General features: G+C 35.3%; 1 protein-coding gene across 1 annotated transcript in view; it reads left to right on the top strand.

The window, feature by feature from the left end:
* Positions 1–18,607, top strand: part of LOC150084631 (lysosomal-trafficking regulator-like) — a 686,318-nt gene that overhangs the window by 127,549 nt on the left and 540,162 nt on the right. Inside the window, exon 10 of the mRNA XM_090376308.1 lies at positions 5,896–6,116. Within this exon, the coding sequence (XP_090232434.1) occupies positions 5,896–6,116 (221 nt within the window). The remainder of the gene's footprint in view (positions 1–5,895; positions 6,117–18,607) is intronic.

The following is an 18,607-nucleotide window of genomic DNA, read 5'->3' as shown; positions in this document are numbered from 1 at the left end:
GGCACGTGTAAAACTTCTGATGAATTCGGTGTGTGCAAGGGGGGGGATATGGTTGGCCTCTCGTCTTTTCAGTTTCAGTTTTGTTAAGTGTCGTGTGAAGTGCACAATGTCTTCTCGTAAACATTTAACTTTAAAAGATAAAGTCGAACTCATTAATGCGTATGATCGGCAAAAAAATAGTGTTCGCAATCTCGCTGCAAAATTCAAAATCGGGAAGACGCAGGTAAGTGACATCCTAAAGAAAAAAAATGAACTGCTCAAACAATTTTGGCAACACTGAAATGATCAGGTTCAAAAATCATTCCCGAAAACTGTTGGACTTCAAACTGACAATGTTACGTATGAGTGGTTTTGTCGCGCACGTGCTAAAAAAATTCCCATTAATGGGCCTATTATTAGGGAAAAGGCTTTGGAGGTTGCGAAATCTATGGGAGTAAATGAGTTCAAAGCTTCTGTGGGATGGCTAGACAAGTTCAAAACTCGGCATAAAATTTCTTGGAAAACCGTAAGTGGTGAAGGTGGATCTGTTGATACTGGGATTGTAACAGAGTGGACCGTCAAATTGGAAGATTTATGTCATGATTTTGAAGCTAAGGATATTTACAACTGTGACGAAACAGGGTTGTTTTTTAAAGCTCTTCTTGAAAAAACAATGAGTCTAAAAAACGAAAAGTGCCAGGGCGGAAAAATTTCTAAGGAACGCTTGACTGTACTATTGTGTACAAATATGCTGGGAGACTTTGAACAACCTCTTGTTATAGGAAAACCACCAAATCCTCGTTTCAAGGGCATAAATAAAGTTGAATCTTTTGAATGTTGACTGGAAGTCTAATAAAAAAGTGTGGATGATTCGAGATATCATAAGCGAATGGATAAGTCACTTTAACCAAAACATGATTCATCAAAACAGAAAAATTATTCTTTTCATAGATAATGCTACATCTCACCCGCACATTGAATTGTCCAACATTCAAATCGTTTGACTGCCACCAAACACATCTGCAGAGTGTCAGCCCTTGGATCAAGGGATAATAAAAAATTTTAAACTTCACTACAGAAAACGTGTTTTAAGACATCTCATTGCAAGTATGAACGATGTAACATGTGCGAGTGACCTTGCAAAGAAAATCAGCATCCTAGATGCGATTCAATGGATTTCCTCTTCAGTAAATGCAATTAGAAAACAAACTGTCGTGAACTGTTTTGTAAAGTCTGGCTTCTCAAAACGCAAAAATTGAAGTTGTGAACAGCAATGTGGAGTACGTACCAAGAAGAACAAGAACTTCAACATCTATTGATAATGTACGATACTTCCGCTACAAAGTGACCCTGGCTACAAAGATATAGACTCGAACCTCACTACAGAAGATGGTGCTCTAGATATCAATGACATTATCATTGATATTTTTCAAGAAGTTCCTCATGAGGATGAAGAAATGGAAGGTGGTCATTCTGTCGAAGAACGTATTAACGACGAACCACCGATGAAAATAGAAGAAGCGCTCATACAAATCAATCGTTTAAAAATGTTTTTCGCCGCTGAAGAAGATACTGAAGGACTTTCGATGGTTTCTTCACTCCAAACAAATGTTGAAAACAAAATTATCAGGCGGAAGAAGGTGCAGAAGAAAATAAGTGATTACTGTATGTATTTTTCTTAAGATAAAGTCATAATATGCATAGCACAATTGTATGTATATTATTTACAAAAATATTGTGCAAAATCTGTATATAATTTAATTTAATTTTACATTAAACGTTTAACGATTTTTCTTTATCTCTTGTGTATGTAATTTTATATTATTTACAAAAATATTGTTCAAAATCTGTATATATTTTAATTTAATTTTACATTAAACGTTTAACGGTTTTTCTTTTCTTTTTTTTTTTTTTCTCCCTCAGACTTCTCTCTAACGGACACTTCTCTCTAACGGACACATTTTCGTTCCCCATGGCTGTCCGTTAAAGGGAAGTTTCACTGTACAGTAAACCCCCGCTATTCGCGGTATCTGTATTCGCGGTTTCGCATATTCGCGATCGCCGATTTAATATAAAATGAAACCTAAAAAAAATGTGAATTTTAAAGCGCCATGAATATTTTCCGCCATAAAAAAACATGAGCGTGGCTAAAATTATCTTTGCCAGTCAAAACAGCGCTCAGTGGGTGGGGGGAGATTGTTGACAAAATCGCGAGCGTGGATGTTTCTCGCTAATCCTTGTTCGGTATGTGTTATGCGCTTGCCATGCAAGGTTTCGTCGTTTGCTTTTAATTTATATGCTTATAAATTGATCTTATTATAATTTTTTTTTACCTTTGCGTTTATTTTTTTCCCTTGATGCGCAATATTTTTTCAGTAAAAGGTAAACTGCAGCCATTATCAATTTATAAATTGATATGCTTACAAAAATGACAAATCTACCATTTTGCAGTGTAAAACGACCTTTTCGAGTTTTTTAACGGAAGGAAAGTGACTTTATTGTGGACAAGTTCTTTCTAACCCCTACAAAAATATGGCTACGAATAACAAGAGAAATGTGAAAATAGCAAAGAAGGTGATGACATTAGCGAATAAAATTGAGTTATTAGATAAAATTTCTAACGGTGAAAGTGTCTCTCTTCAGTGGCAAAACATTATAAAATCAATGAGTCAACGGCACGATCAATCCAAAAATCGGAAGAAAAAATCTGCCGTAGTGTCCGTGAAAAAGCGCTAATTGCTTCAAAAATTTGCTCTGTAACTCATGATGTTAAATTAGAAAAAAAAAAATGGAAAAAGCTTTAAATCTGTGGATAGAAGACCGAACTCAAAATAAAATTCTGTTAAGTTCACTCATCATTCGTGAAAAGGCAAAACTCCTTTATCAACACTTTAGCGAAACTGGTGATAGCACTGGTGGGATAAGTTTTTTTGCTAGCAAAGGCGCTGGTTTGAAATTTCTAATAAATATTACATTTAATATTAAATTGTTTCTTATTTTCATTTCGATGCCATATGCTTGCATTTCACTATGTACTGTCTATGTACATAGTCATGTTATGAAGGTACATATAGACAAAATTTTAGACTAGTTTTTCTTATATATTTCATACTTTGGAACGGAACCCCTTTATTACTATGGGAGCAATAACTCAGTATTCGCGTTTTCGGCGGGGGTTTACTGTATATCATTAAATATACAGTAATATACAGAATAGCGGGGGTTTACTGTATATCATTTTTTTTTGTTTTGTTTTATTTTTTTATTTATTTATTTTATTTTTTTTTATTTATTTATTTATTTTTCCCCATTACCAACACCATGGGTGGTGTTTTTTTTTTTTTTTTTCTTTTCTTTCCTTTCTCTTTCTTTTTTGTCTGCCCCTCCGGAATGGGCCCCCAGAGGATCCTGACCTACCTGCTGGCAACATCATGTGGGTCAGAGTCTCTTTTGAGACAGTACGTCTACTGACACCAGACTCGTGATACATGATCATGCCCAGCTGATTTTTGCTATTGCAACCATCAGTATATACTGAAGTACACCATTCACCAACTAGCTGATGAAGAGGCACTTCGTGTCATGTTTCTAAAAAATTTTAAAGCTTTTATTATAATATTTTATCTTATTGTATTTTAATGCTTTTATATTATTTTATCTCTGTATCTCTGTTTTATCTTATGTATATATCATTTATTTATTTTAATTAATTTAATTTTAACCAGTTAGTTGTTTATCGCAAGAAACTTGGATGATATGCAAACTGATGCAAAAGGCCTGTTTTCTAATGGTTGGCAGCAATTTGCCTTCCAATATATATCCAAGTATCCATTGGCATTTACGAAACCTTTTATAAACTGCAGGTGATATGTAATGCACCCCTATATCGTTTGGCTGGTAGGGAATTTCACTGTAGACACCATACAGTCTTGATGGTATTCTTCACCACATCTATGGCAAATCATTTGTCTTTCATCAGAGCCATGCAGGTTGAATTTCTTCTCATCTGAGAAAATAACTGTCTTCCACTGCTCAGGGATCCATTTGACATGCTCCTTACACCAAATTAATCGGGCCTTTTTCATTTTTTATGTGAGGAGGGGCTTCTTTTTAGTACAATGGGCTACAAGTCCATTTTTTAAGAGGCATATTCTGATTGTTACTGCACTTGCTACCACTCCTGTGTGTTCTTCCCATTCTCTTTTCAGCTCAGACAGAGAAGCTTTACAGTTTTTAAGGCATAAGCACTTCAAAACACGATCCTGTTTTGGCTTAGAGACTCATTTGCATTCGGTTCCTTTTCCTATCAGCAGAACCAGTATTCTTGAGTTTGAAAAGAAATCTACTCACTCTTGACTGATTACAAGATACTCTATAAGCAATATGATGGGAAGAACATCCTTCCTCATGTAAAGCAACAATAGCACTCTTTCTTTGTGGCGTCAACTGCATGTAACTTGCCATCCTGACACAAGAAACGAATGACTGCAACTCTTGCAGAGCGTGCTTATATAGCTAAAAGTAACAGCTGATGCAATATTACGTCATCATCTGCACGTGTCAATCTTATCTGATGGGTGCCTCCGTAGCCAGGTGGGAAGGAGCAGCAGTGCGTAGCACACGCTTCTTGATTAGACCGTGGTTCGAGCCCATCACCACCAAATACGGAGGATGCGTAAAGGTCAGGGAATGACCAACGCATATCCCCGGAGCAATATGGCCTTAGTTGCTAATGCTCCTAAAAACCAAATAACAAACAAACAATCTTATCTGATGCAATCTGTAAGAAATATTGCCACATACTAATGTTATTCGGGCGACAATTACAATTTTAAAGGGCAATGCTCTTTCTTTGAACACCAGTGTAGGTGATTGGCTATGATTCTATTTGTGTTCAGGGTGCCCTCCAGAGGTATCAGCAGACCCAAGCCATGCCATGAAAACATTCCCCAGACCATAACGGTGCCTCCACCAGCCTGCCTCCTGCCAACAATCGTGTCCGGCTGTCTGTTCTTGGAGGTTTTGCGCCACCATCCATCCATCCATCCACTCGGTGGAGTGGAAACCTTGACTCATTGGAGAAGGCCACCCGTTGCCACTTAGCTGGGGTCCATTGTTGGTATTGCTGTGCAAACGGAATTGTTTGCGATGAATGGCCGTCAGCATCCTGTTGAAGTAAGATGATTGAAGGTTTAGATATTAATGGGAAGCAAAGTCACCAAGTGTCCATAAATTTATGAAGTACATAAAAAAGAGAAGTTCAGTGCACTTAATGATTTTAAAAACTTAAAAACGAAGATATTAAGAATTTCATGTGCATGCATGTGTGCACACACAGTGTGAGTTTGTTTCAGCCCCAAGATTTTTGGTGACCTTATAATATTGTAATTTTATTGCAATGTTTATTGATGGCTTTTAAACATTAACAAAGTTGGATTAGCATCAGTAATTAGGAACACAGATTACACTATATTGTTAAAAAGCATAATTTAATTATTATTATTATTATTGTCCCTACATAATGTCATGGAATAGTTAGGTCAGATCAGATTTTTTTTTTAATGGATGTGGTGGGTGTAATAATAACACCCTACATGTGAAATTAAAAAAAAGAAAAAGAAAAACTGGGATGGTTTCAGGTAGTTTCTGTTGCTAGTGATTTGAAATAATGTGCTTTCCTTACATTCATTGCATTCTCTGCTGTAGATATCAAAAAATTAATATCTTATCATGCCAGTAAACACAGGTATTAGTTTTATATCTGATATGTTATGCACAATTTGTTATAGTTATTCATATTTTAAGTATTAAATTGCTTTTGTTTGTTATTGCTTTTATCTTGTGACTTGTTGGATATTGAAATGTACAGCATTTTTTAAACTTTTAATTATTATTTTTCTTCTTTTTTGTTGTTAGCCCTAGATCGTTTACACATTAATCGAAGAGGACATTATCCTAAGAATATAATTTATCACAAACAAGTTTGCGGTGTGATCATGGAAATTTTAGTTTCATTCACGAGGTCTGTGAATAGAATGCAGTTTCCCCAGTGGATAGATGTAACTTCATATGTTGTGCACCGCCTAGTCAATCTTTGTGAAGAAAGTGAACAGAATAGGCAAATTTTGCATGATCAAGTATGATTTTTTTTTTTTTTTATAAAAGCATTAATTTCACTAAAATTAGTTTATTGAGATTTAATACTGCTTTGGTTTTCTGTAAGTTTAATACAGTAAACCCCCACTATTCGCAGGGGTTACGTTCCTGAGAAATGGCGTGAATACTGAAAATGCGAATACTGAGTTTATGGTGCGCTTAGTAATAAAAGAGTTCTGTTCCAAAGTATGAAATTATAAGAAAAACTAGTCTAAAATTTTTTTTTTTTTTTTTTTTATATATTACTGTATATGTGCCAACATAATATTATAGTGAAATACAAGCATAAGGTATCGACATGAAAATAAGAAACAATTTAATATTAAATGTAACATTTTATTAGAAATTCGAATCATCTTTCAAAAACATATCAAGAATATGGGTTGCTGGGTGAAAAATAACTCACAATCGAAGTTTGTTTCTTCATTTTTTTAATTGAGCTCTTTTTGGATTTCTCTGTATGGCAAGAGTAATTGTTCTAGATCTCGTTTAAACTTGATACTTCTTTCCAAATTAGCATCCATTTCCACCACCTTTTCTGAAAGTTGTATGGAGAGGCTAAAGATTTCCTTTTAATGATTTGTTATTTGATTTTGGTCTAACAATGCCGAGATCTTCCTCCTCAGGATTATTTTGGTTCACATTTGACCTTGTCACTAATTTACCCAACTCTTCTATTGTAAGTTCGTCTACATGAGTCTCAATAATTTTTCGCTGCCTCCATAGCCAGGTGGGCAGGAGAGCAGTGTGTAGCACATACTTCTTGATTAGACCGGGGTTCAAGTTCGTGCCCACCAAATACGGAGGATGCAGAAAGGTCAGGGAACGACCACTGCATATCTCCTGAGCAATATGGCCTTAGTTGCTAATGCTCAAAAAAAAAAACCAAATAACAATAATTTTTTATTTTGTGTTAAGTATGTACTGGCTGACATTCTCTTCCAAAACAACCCAATTTCGTCTGCATTGAACATGTGCGGGAACATATCCTTTGTCTGTAATTAATTTTTTTTAATTCAGTCGGGAAACTTTCTGCAGTCATGAAATCCGCTGATGCAGACTCACCTACAAGTTTCACATTATGATGGCCATATCGATTTTTAAACCTTTCAAACCAGCCTTTGCTAGCTAAAAAACTTATCCCACCAATGCTATCACCATTTTCGCTAAAGGGTTGATAAAGGTGTTTTGCTTTTCTCGAATGACGAGGGAACTTAACGGAATTTTATTTTGAGTTTAGTCTTCTATCCACAGATTTAAAGCCTTTTCCATTTTTTTTAATTTAACATCACGAGTTACAGAGCAAATTTTTGAAGCAGTTAGCATGTTTTCACAGCCACTATGGCAGATTTTTTCTTTTGATTTCTTGATTGATCATACCATTGACACATTGATTTTGTTTTGCCACTGATGTGACGCTATCACCATGAAAAGTTTTGTCTAATAATTCAGTTTTACTCACTAATGTCATCACCTTTGATCTTTTCACAATTTGCTTGTTATTTGTAACCATATTTTCGTAGGGGTTAGAAGAGAACTTGTCCACAATAAAGTCGCTTTCTTTTAACTGTTAACACATTGCAAAATGGTAGATTTTTACTTTTGTAAGCATAGCAATTAAAAGCAAACAACGAAATCTTCCATGACAAGCGCATAACACATCGAACAAGGATTAGTGGGAAACATCTGCACTCACAATTGTCATCCCTCTCCCCCACGCACTGAGCACTGTTTTGACCGGGCAAGATGATTTTAGCCACGCCCATATTTTTTATGGCGGAAAATGTTCGTGGCACTTTAAAATTCACATTTTTTTTGGTTTCATTTTATATTAAATCAGCGACCATGAATAGACGAAACTGCAAATAGTGGGGGTTTACTGTATATATATAATTGGAAAACTTGCATACACTTGAAAATCTCACTCAGAAAGATTTCATATGCCCCTAACACTAATGAAGCAAGTCTGACTAGTTGTTACCACAGATATCTTCAGGAGCGAGGATGAGTCACAATGTAGAGAATATTCTTGATTAGACCGGGGTTCGAGCCCATCGCCACCAAATATGGAGGATGTGGAAAGGTCAGGGAATGGCCTCCGCATATCCCAGAGCAATATGGCCTTAGTTGCTAATGCTCCTAAAAACCAAAACAGCAGCAATGTAGAGAATATACTGTTTCAAAGATGTTTCTTTATGGGATTCTGCATAATTGTTTTTAAATACTATTACATTCTGAGTCTTCCACAGTGAACTCTATCCTAAGTAAAAATTGAAGAACAAGAGTAATATAACAATCCTAAAAAAGAACAGTCTAGAATAAGACCAGGAATGGTGTTCTGCAATCTTTCCAAAGAATATTACAATCTCCGTGTATAGCTATCTATGCAGTTAGTGATGATGATAGACAGGCATGAATAGGGAGTGACTGTAAGTACAGTTGCAGTCTCAAGTGTGTGTTGCATGATTTCTTTCTTTTCTGCAGAAAAATTAAAGGCAGAGCTCTTGAAAAATCAAAGGAGCTCTTGCTTTTGTAAGGGAGGCCATGTAGTCTCCCTTACAAAGACAAGCAGTTGGTCTCATTTACAGAAACAAGCAGTTTTTAAATTCTATGCAGTGGGACCAACTGATGATGTTACTAAAAGCAAATTCTAAATGGGAAGCATTAAGGGAAATAATTGTAGAAGTTACCAGGCTTTTCATACCAACTAAGAAAAACTCTTCAATTCTTAGACCTAAATGGATGTCAGATGAACTGATGAGAGTCATGTGCAGAGAAAAAAATGCATTGTAAAATATCAGGTGATATATAAGTCTATGGTAGATATAAACTAGTCTGCAATCAAGTCACAAAGGAGGTGAGACAAGCTAAGGCAGTTACAAAAAGTCTGTGGCAAAGAATGCAAACTTGTTTGCTTATGTTAACATTAGAAGCTAGGGGGTGGAAATACATTAGTCCATTTTGTTGTTGGTTTAACTTTTGATGATCCTGCTCAGGTTGCTGACATACTGAATAAGATATTGAAGATGGTATAAATGAAAAGCCTTCATCAATCTTTAAGCAGGTCTTTCAATACTGTTTCCATCTATTCTAATTGCATCTTAACTGGATGCAGTTATTCCTGAAAAAAATCTCAGGTAAGAGAATTCCTGACTTAAAATATATTTCTGTAATATTTCTTAATATCCTATACATCCTATTTATTATTCTATTTTTATTTGGTTTAAATTCAAACCATTGATTTAAATTCAAAATGAGGGCACAGATCCTCTACAAGAGAAAAATCACAGTAAGTTAGCATTTATCTGATTTTATGAATATTAGCGGGTCTCAATTACACAAGTTGCCCGTCCAACACATCTAGTATCAAGTTTCGAGACAGTAGGATTCCCGTAATGTTTTGTTATACAATGTCTCTATTTACACATGAAAAATTCTATGCTTAGAAGTTGAAACGATTTTGTTATAACTGAGAGGAAAGTAGAAGAGAAATTATTGAAGGTAAATATTAAAAAAGGTGCCTGGGGTGGATGGGACCTATCCAGTTATATTCAAGGAGGCAGCAGAGGAGATAAACAATCCTTTAGTCATAATTATGAGAGCATCTTTGGATTCAAGGAAGGTGTCTGTGGAAAGGATATGTGTGAATGTATTTTGAATTCATAAAGGGGGATAAAAAGATTATATGAGTAATAACAGACCTGTTAGCTTAGCTTAGCTTCTTTTCCAATGAAAATAATGGAGTCAGTGATTAAAGGAGTAATGCAGGATAGAGAGGAATGCAATTATACTGCAGGCACATCATGGATTTGTTAAGGGGATAATTTTGTTTGACCGGTCTAATTGGATACTGTGATGCAGTAAAAAAAGGAACTAAGGAACTGGATGCAAAAAATAATTTTGATATCATATGCAGTGTAACCCCGCTTTAAGATTGGTTTGCTATACGATCAAATCACTTTATGATGGACTGTCCGTAATAAAAGACCATTTACTATACGATATCTGGTAAGCACCGGTCATTGTGACACATTTGCTAATTGAATTTTAATTCTATTAAATGAGTCTAATAAGCGAGAATAGGAGGAATATTATCCACAGGCTATAAAAGTAAAGAGATAAAGCAAGCACAAATTTACACTTTATTATCTTACTGATTAACAAAATTAAATGATACATGAAAATCTGAAGGATATTTTCCACAAGTTAGCAAAATAAAAATAAATTTATGCTTAAGTACATAGCTTAATTAATACATACTGTAATATGTACATACTAACTAGTTGATATTTCTGTTCACTGACATTTTGTGGTGGGGGGGGGGGTGTTGTAAAATTTAAAACAAAAGAGATAAGCAATCAATAACAAAGAACATGGCACGCAAAAATCACAACTAACTTGATACGTGCAATTGAGATACGAAGTTTTCTTAAAAAAATAGGAATGAAGAGGGAAGATTCCGAAAATTTATTTGTGTTTTTTTATATGATTGAAGATTTCAGTGAAGAGAAAACACATTTCCAGCTATTGGTATTATCGCAAGTGCAATAAGGTCGAGTTTACTACCCATTAATAATCAATTGCACAATTAGAAAAGCACAATAAACTGGAAAGTTCAAATTGTTTTTATTGTTTTATGGTAGTGATCTCCAGAAATGCGCTTTAGAAAAATATCAGAAAGGCATTCAAAATTGATTCTTATAACCAAACATATGATAACGATGGAAGGGTAGTGCATTTTAACGATTTGAATTTATTTTAGAAATTAAAGCAGCTGGTTCCACTTCTTTCCGGTGCCTGCTTATTTCACTTTACGATGAGATGGGCTTACGATGGTCTCCGACAGACCAAATGTTCCTTCCTCTCAGCCAATAGTATCGTTTGTAAATGTGTTGGCTGCGTGTTTTGTTTTCACATCCTTTAGTAGAAGTGATTTTTTTTGTGTTGTGCTTTAATCGATATATTAGTTTTAATCAATATGTACAACTTCTATTATAAAAATTGCCTTTTAGAGAGAGAAATTAACTTAGTTATATAGCAAAAATTTCAACTTCCAAGGTTTTGGAATGAATTACCAAAAAACAATGTGTTTTGGGTTCACATTACGATATTTTCATGGTACGGTGGTGTCTCTGGAATAGATTAATATCGTAAAGTGGGGGTCCACTTTACTCGGATTTCAGGAAAGCTTTTGATATTGTTGCACATAAGTACAAAATGGAGTAGTGTGGCATTAAGGGAAAGTTATTGCTATGGATAAAGGGTTGGTTAAGAGGGAGGAGAAGACAAGTGGTTATTAATGGACACAGCTCTTCAAGGATTAATGTTATTAGTTCAATGTTCGGCCCATTGTTGTTTTTTATGAGGCGTGGGTATTAAATAATGAGGCTGTTGCAATAAAATAAATATAATGAAATATTTCCTAACGTACAAGTTATCCCCTTTCAAAATAATTGCCTTTGGTTTGCACACATTGTTTAATACATTTCATCCAAGCACAGTCACATTTCTGTAAGTCTTTGGTTGTTTTAACCCTTTGGTCGTTTTTTCTGAATGTTTTCAATTGACTGAAAATGGGTTCCCTTCAGTACAGTTTTCAGTTTAGGGAAGAGCAAAAAGTCACAAGGGGTTAAGTCTGGTGAATAGGATGCATATTCACAAACAGGGATTTTTTTTTTTTTTTGTCCAGAAGTTGGCAAAAATTTTTTTGTGGTTTGATAGAGCATCCAACCATCTGTCTACAATTCAGGTCTCTTCCTTTGAATTTTTTCACAGAACCATGTCAGAACTTAATTATAGTATGTTTAATTCATAATCTAATTTGGTGGAATGTATTCAGCCATAATACTTCCTTTAATATCAAAGAAAACATAATGTATGGTTTTCATTTTTAATTTTGACATTCTTGTTTTTTGGGTCTTGGGAATTGATTGTCCTCTAGTTTCTGTGTTGTATTGGAACAGCCAACTTTCATTGCAAGTAATTACAGTACTGAGAAAGTCTGGATTGGATTTTTTTCCAAAACAACTTCACAAACTTTGGAGTTCTCTCATTCTTTGATCTTCATTCAAAATTTTTTTGACACCAGCTTTGCACACACTTTTCTCATGTGTATATTTTCAATTAAAATTTATATGGGTGGTCCTTTTTGAGTTGTGCTGCAGCCATTGTAGTCCTTAAACAACGATTACTTGTAATCAGTGTCTTGACCCATTTTCATCAGTGTTCCAATACTGGATAGCCCAGTCATTAATCATCTTCCACATTTTCTCTTCCTTCAAAAAATCTTTGTCATTCAAACATGCAAGCTCTTAACATAGTATCTTCCCCATAAACTTGATGTAACAACTCATAACCTTTAGTTGGTGTTTTCTTTAGTTTCGTTAAAAATATTTTAACAAAACTAAAGAAAACTAAAGATTCCTTGTTTGAGCCTTTTGTTTGTCATTTTACCAGCAAACTGCAAAAACACAAGGTAATGAAATCTGTCTTCACTGCAAAGCGAATGAGCATGTTGGAATTTGACTTGGCAGACAACAACTAGGGAAAGGTTGGTCAAGGTCAACTGCTGTGCCTTTGTTTCACAGGTGGTACTTGGTGTATAGTGGCTCTAAAGGCAGTCTGATTATTTAATATTATACCTTGTATATTTATTAATGATATTGAAGAAGGTGCATGAGGCTTAACCTCTGCAAAAGTTGGCAGGCTGGTTATTGACAGTAATCAAGGTATGCTACTACAGCGAGATTTAGAAAAATTAGGCAAATGGACTGACAGTAGCAGTTAAAGTTTAATATTTACAAATGTGAGTAAAGATATGTAGTAGTAATCTTGTGTTCCATCCAGACTAATACCTCTGCAAACATGTTTAGAGGCATTAGCATATTTTGTATAATGGTAACACTTGTTTCATTATATCTCTCACATAATCAAAATTTACCTGTACAGAACTTGGTGATTTAGTTGATTAATTTCTTCCCCCTATTTGTATTATATAGGGATGACCCTGTGATGCTCTTTAAATTTGGGCATGAGAGGGCAGTTAATTGAAAAACTTGTGGAAAAACAAAACTTAACTCTTTTCAACAAAATGATCATTTGTATGTTCACCTACCTACCTACCAGATTCAGCTTAGCAATAAACTTGTTCTTATGTTTCCCAATATTTTTCCATTTATTGATTGGGCAGTTTTGGATATCCCCCTAAAATAGTCTATATTTTTGTGCTATATACATTGCCAGCGAAATTTGATTGATTTGAAAATTAACCTGGCCAATTGGTCAGAGTATAAATGGCTAGTTCATCTGAATGAATACAATATTCAAACCCTCTCAATTGATTTTGCAGTTGATTATGTGACTTGTCAGATAATAGTGGCTGCTAAATACCAAAATCTTCTATTATACCAAAATGTTCCATTAAAATTGGATGGTGATGGCAAAATTTAGTGGAATGATGACTTCAAAGAAAAAAGAACAGGATACTGGAATATTTCTTGTAAACATCCCACAACTGTTAATTTAATCCAATATTATAAGGCAGCAGTCAAAGCTTGATTGATAAGGTGTAAAAGTAAAAAGTAGTATGGGCTCAGTACATCATAACCATAATAGATTGCACTAAAATAAGGGCAGTTTCAAATAAGATTAGGAAATTCATGTAAATATCCGCCATTGCAACCCCATTGTTACACTGGAAAGTACAAGAAATTTCAGAATCTCCTGACATTGCTAATACCTTAGAGGTATCTTTTAAGGCCGTTTCAGATGTAACCAATTATGAATCCTGTTTTAAAACTTAATAGTGGTAGGAGTAGTAGTAGAGGTATGTGATGCAAGAAAGCAAGCTTATGTAGCATCAGCGGGGAAAAAACAAAACAAAACCATTTCACACATCCATTCCCTCTAAAAGTTTGTCCGGTTCCTCCTTGAATTTATTTAAGCTATCAACTTCCACAATCACAGATGGAAGTTTGTTCCAGCAATCAGCACCTGCTGGCTAAAGAGAAATTTCCGCACGTGTTCTACAACTGTTTTTCCTCAATTTAAATCTATGCCCCTCAGGTTTGTAATCTGAGCAAGAGGAAGAATCCCCTCAGCATCGAGCTTGCTCAACCCACTCAAGGTCTTATACACCTCAGTCAGATCATCTACACATCAATGTCTACACACAGATCATCAATGTCTACACACAGGACGATCATCAACCCTCAACCCTCAGAAAATCTCGAAGGTGCCTGGTCTCCAGATGCTGCAAATTTGCTGAACTTAAGCCTTTCTTGCTAAGAGGACCCCCTTCGTTCCCCTCACGAATCTTGTTGCCCTTCTCTGTACTCACACAAGCAACTCTACATCCTTCCTAAAATGAGGCCTCCAGACCTGTACGCAGTACTCAAGGCATGACCTGACCATTTCCTTATACAAAGGGATAATCGCCTCCTTTTTCCTACTAGCAAAATTCCTGTATATCATTGACAATACCCCATGACTTGCTCTGGTAGCCTGTCTGCAGTATTCAGAAAACTTCATATCAGATTTCACAATTACTCCCAAGTTCCACTAAAATTTGATGGTGGTGGCAAAATTTAGTGGAATGAAGACTTCAAATAAAAAAGAACAGAATACTGTTCTTTTAGACACAAACAGAATATTGTTCTTTTAGACACAAACAGAAATTCAAACAAAATTTTAATTCTACCTGTAATCTACCATATAATAAACCTTTAACCAGGTTCAAGCTAAATTTTGCTGATCCTGACGGAATCTGTTATTCAGTGATTGAAAACTTAACATTCACTTGGTGTATTATTACAAATTTACAATAGAATATTCTTAGAAAACTCCTACTCTAACAACTGGGATCATGCTGTTGCTTTGACCTTGCCAAAAGTTGAAAAGGATCTCACCAACTACAAACTACTATCCTATTGCACTTACTAGGAAAAATTCTAGAAAACAAACTTTCAGCTTAACAGTTCCCTTACTACAAACTTACGGTTCCCTTGAAGCAAACCACTTATTGAGTAAAATCAGTATGAATTTTGTAAGAACAGGTCACCACTTGATCTCTTGGTTAAAGCATGAACATAAATCTGAAATTTTATTTAAAATAGTGATATGTGTGATTTGCTTTGACATTGAAAAAGCTTTTGATACGAGATGGATTATGGGACGTAGAAGCATGCCACATGATATGATATGGGATTCTTTAAGTTCTACATAGGTTTGGTCTGTAGGCCCTTTCAAAATTCACCTAAAACTGCTTAAGTAATAGACCATTTCAGATTTGATTTTGCAACATGCTTTCCAAAACATTTATGGAAAAAAGATGTCCCTCGGGGCATTTCTTTAGTACCACTCTGTTTTCAATCAGAATTAATTCTGTCACTAAATGTATACCTAACACAATTGACGCTTATATTTATGCTGATGGTCTTGCTGCACATCAGTCTATCAAAAGCTTTTGATACGAGATGGATCATGGGATGTAGAAGCATGCCACATGATATGATGATATGGCATTCTTTAAGTTCTACATAGGTTTGGTCTGTGGGCTTTTTCAAAATTCACCTAAAACTTCTTAACCCGGTCAGAGTCCGCCCTGTTTTTGTCTAATTTTTAACCCTAACTCGAAAGTTGCTGCCCCCGAAGAAAACTAATAATTTTCATAATTTCTACTCAATTTTCCAAATTGAAACTCTCAATATACATAAACAGAAGTATATTCTTTGATTTCCTACCTTTAGCGCTCAGCAAAAACTATTAATTCACTCTAAAACAGCAAAAATGTACGATCACGTTTCAATTTATTAAATTTTGATGTCGGCAAAACAAGATCCAAGCTTTGAAAATAAAACGCGTTACTTCATTAGTTCAAAAATTCGTGCGTCAGCTCGGCGCCTCTGGCTAAAATGAATCAACGCACGCAGAGAGATAATTGACTGGTCAAGCTTACGTCATTAACGTTACCAAGGTGATCCAAGGAGAAAATGAAACTTTAAACAACTTTCATGGAAAACAAACAGTTGAGCATCATTACTTGCTAACACTAATTTGCATGGCTCACTCACAACAGTAGCTTTATTGCTTTTCGTAATTGTTGTACGAAAGAATTGCAACGAATTGGTTTTGAAAAACTAAAATATTGCATTTCCTTTCTTCAATATGTATTATCTACTAAAAAAAATCAAGGAAATTCATCTACTGGAAGCTATACTGGAAACGGAAAGAAAAAAACTGTCGTAAAACTGATCACTACAATGCACATTTCATAAAAAAAAGTTCGCTTTATTGTAATTGTTTCTAGAGGACTAAATCGGAACAGCAGTTTCATGCATGTATATTTGATCTTCTTACGAAATTTCAAGAAAATATTTCTATTCATAGCTGCGTTATAAACTTCGAAAACTGATATCGAAGGAACTTCGCATGCATCTCACCTGGTGTACAAACGGGGAAAAAAAAAAAAAAAATGCGCAGCTAGTAACAGATTGTGAGAACAATCCATTACTCGTAGTGAGGGATTGGGAAATTGTAAGTAATTGTTATTGAATACTTCAATATTTCCTTGATATGCATTTGATATCATCAAAAAATTTCCAGAGAAAAATTGAATTTTTATTATCACACAACGCCCAAAAAATTCACCATAAAATGTCATGTGTTTCAATGTCTGAGCTGCAAATGTAATTTCACTTCTCTTGCGCTGACAGAGTAGCCATTCACCGAATGAAGAAAAACAGGGTTCATTTTCATGAAATTTCCAATTCCCTTCTTTCACTTGAGGGAATAAAACTCCTTAGGGGAGGAAGTCCACCCTTTCTAGTCCGACCCTGGAGAGAGAGAGAGAGAGAGAGAGAGAGAGAGAGAGAGAGAGAGAGAGAGAGAGAGAGAGAGAGAGAAAAATAGAAAATACCCTTTTGGTGGGGAGAAGGCCAAGAGATTGTCAAATGTCCAGAGTGCTAACTTTCATTTATTTATTATTATTTATTTATTTTATTTTATTTTATTTTATTATTATTATTTTTTTTTCTCGTGTAGTTCTAGCAATCCATCCTGGATTGGGGCTTCCCTGGGCCGGGATAGTGCTTCTCCTCTTTTCTTCTTCCCTCTCTTCATCTTATACAAGTTTTTCTTTCCTCCCTGGGAAACTTTTTTTTTTTTTGGCTGATGCTGCATAAGCTCATACACTTGCTTTCTTGCATCACATGCCACTACTACTAGTAGTTCCCCAGGGAGGAGGGCGTGCAGTTAGTAGGGGAGATCTTGCCCTCCTGCTAGGGACGAGTACCTGGAGGCAGTCGTCCAGGTGATCGCTGCTTCCAGGTAGCCAGAATGCCCAAATACAACATCACAATACAGAACACACACATAAGCTCACAAGCAGTTTTTCTTTCCTGTCCCTTTCTCCCGTGCGGGATGAAAAATTTTTTTTCTCTCTCTCTCTTGCCTTCCTTTTCATCTGTCTTCATCCAACATGGGATATTCCTAAGCGGGATGATTTTTTTTTTTTTTTTCATGACACACACTGGCCTTACCTTGACAATGCGTAAAAACTGAACAGAGCAACGAGGCTGAGATGAACTTTTGTTCTAGGAGCCGCCCATACAAAAACAAAAAATAAATAAAGAAAATAAATAATAATAATAAAAAAAAAAAAAACAGCATTGCAGCTCTAAGTCAGCTTCATCCTAGGATGCCGAAACTGCAATTGTTTTAGAGAGCAATATTTTGCATTTTTACTTTCTAACATTATTTTGCATTATAGCTCTGTTACAATATTTTGCTTCGTTTCTTTATATTATTGCTGTAGCAAACGATATCGGTGTGCATGACGTTTCATCACAGATGCTGGGTTCTAATTAGTCAGTTCATCCTAGGATGCGGAATTACTAATTAGTCCAATTTTGGTCTGGTGCTCATTTGATAAAAAATCCAGAATAATTCCTCTGGAAATATTAGCTAGTGAACTGCTTTATAAATTTCAAACATCGCTGTATTGCTTATCCTTTGAGTGACCACATGTTTTCGCCTTGTACAATTGTTTTATTGTGGACACTTTCTTCCAGTCAGTAAAATCATTATTATACCTATAAAGTAATTCATTACGTTGGGGGAAACCGTTTTTGCTCCTAATTGATGTAGCACTTTCGAATTTCGCAAAGTGGATTATTTGAACACAACATACATTAGAAGGTCAGTAAGAGAGTTGATAATTGATGGGCAGCATTCCGACAAACAAATTTTCTGTTTATATTACGTGATGACCACACAGTCAGAGATCCCGAAATAGAGAGAGAGAGGAGAGAGAGAGAATACAAGAAACCGCACTGCATTTAGCAGTCACCGACTCATCTGCCAAAAACCACAGTAAAACAATAAAAGTGATGGGGAGTAAGTCTATTTGTCAGCGGAGTTTATCTGCTTATTGCAGTTCAGAACAGCATTATGACCGTGGATAGTGAATTTATTC

The sequence above is a fragment of the Mastigoproctus giganteus genome, chromosome 6 (assembly GCF_048544385.1).
Source record: "Mastigoproctus giganteus isolate SK-2022 chromosome 6, ASM4854438v1, whole genome shotgun sequence".
Lineage (NCBI taxonomy): Eukaryota > Metazoa > Arthropoda > Arachnida > Uropygi > Thelyphonidae > Mastigoproctus > Mastigoproctus giganteus.
The sequence above is the reverse complement of the archived record's forward strand: the minus strand, read 5'-3'. Positions and strand labels throughout refer to the sequence as shown.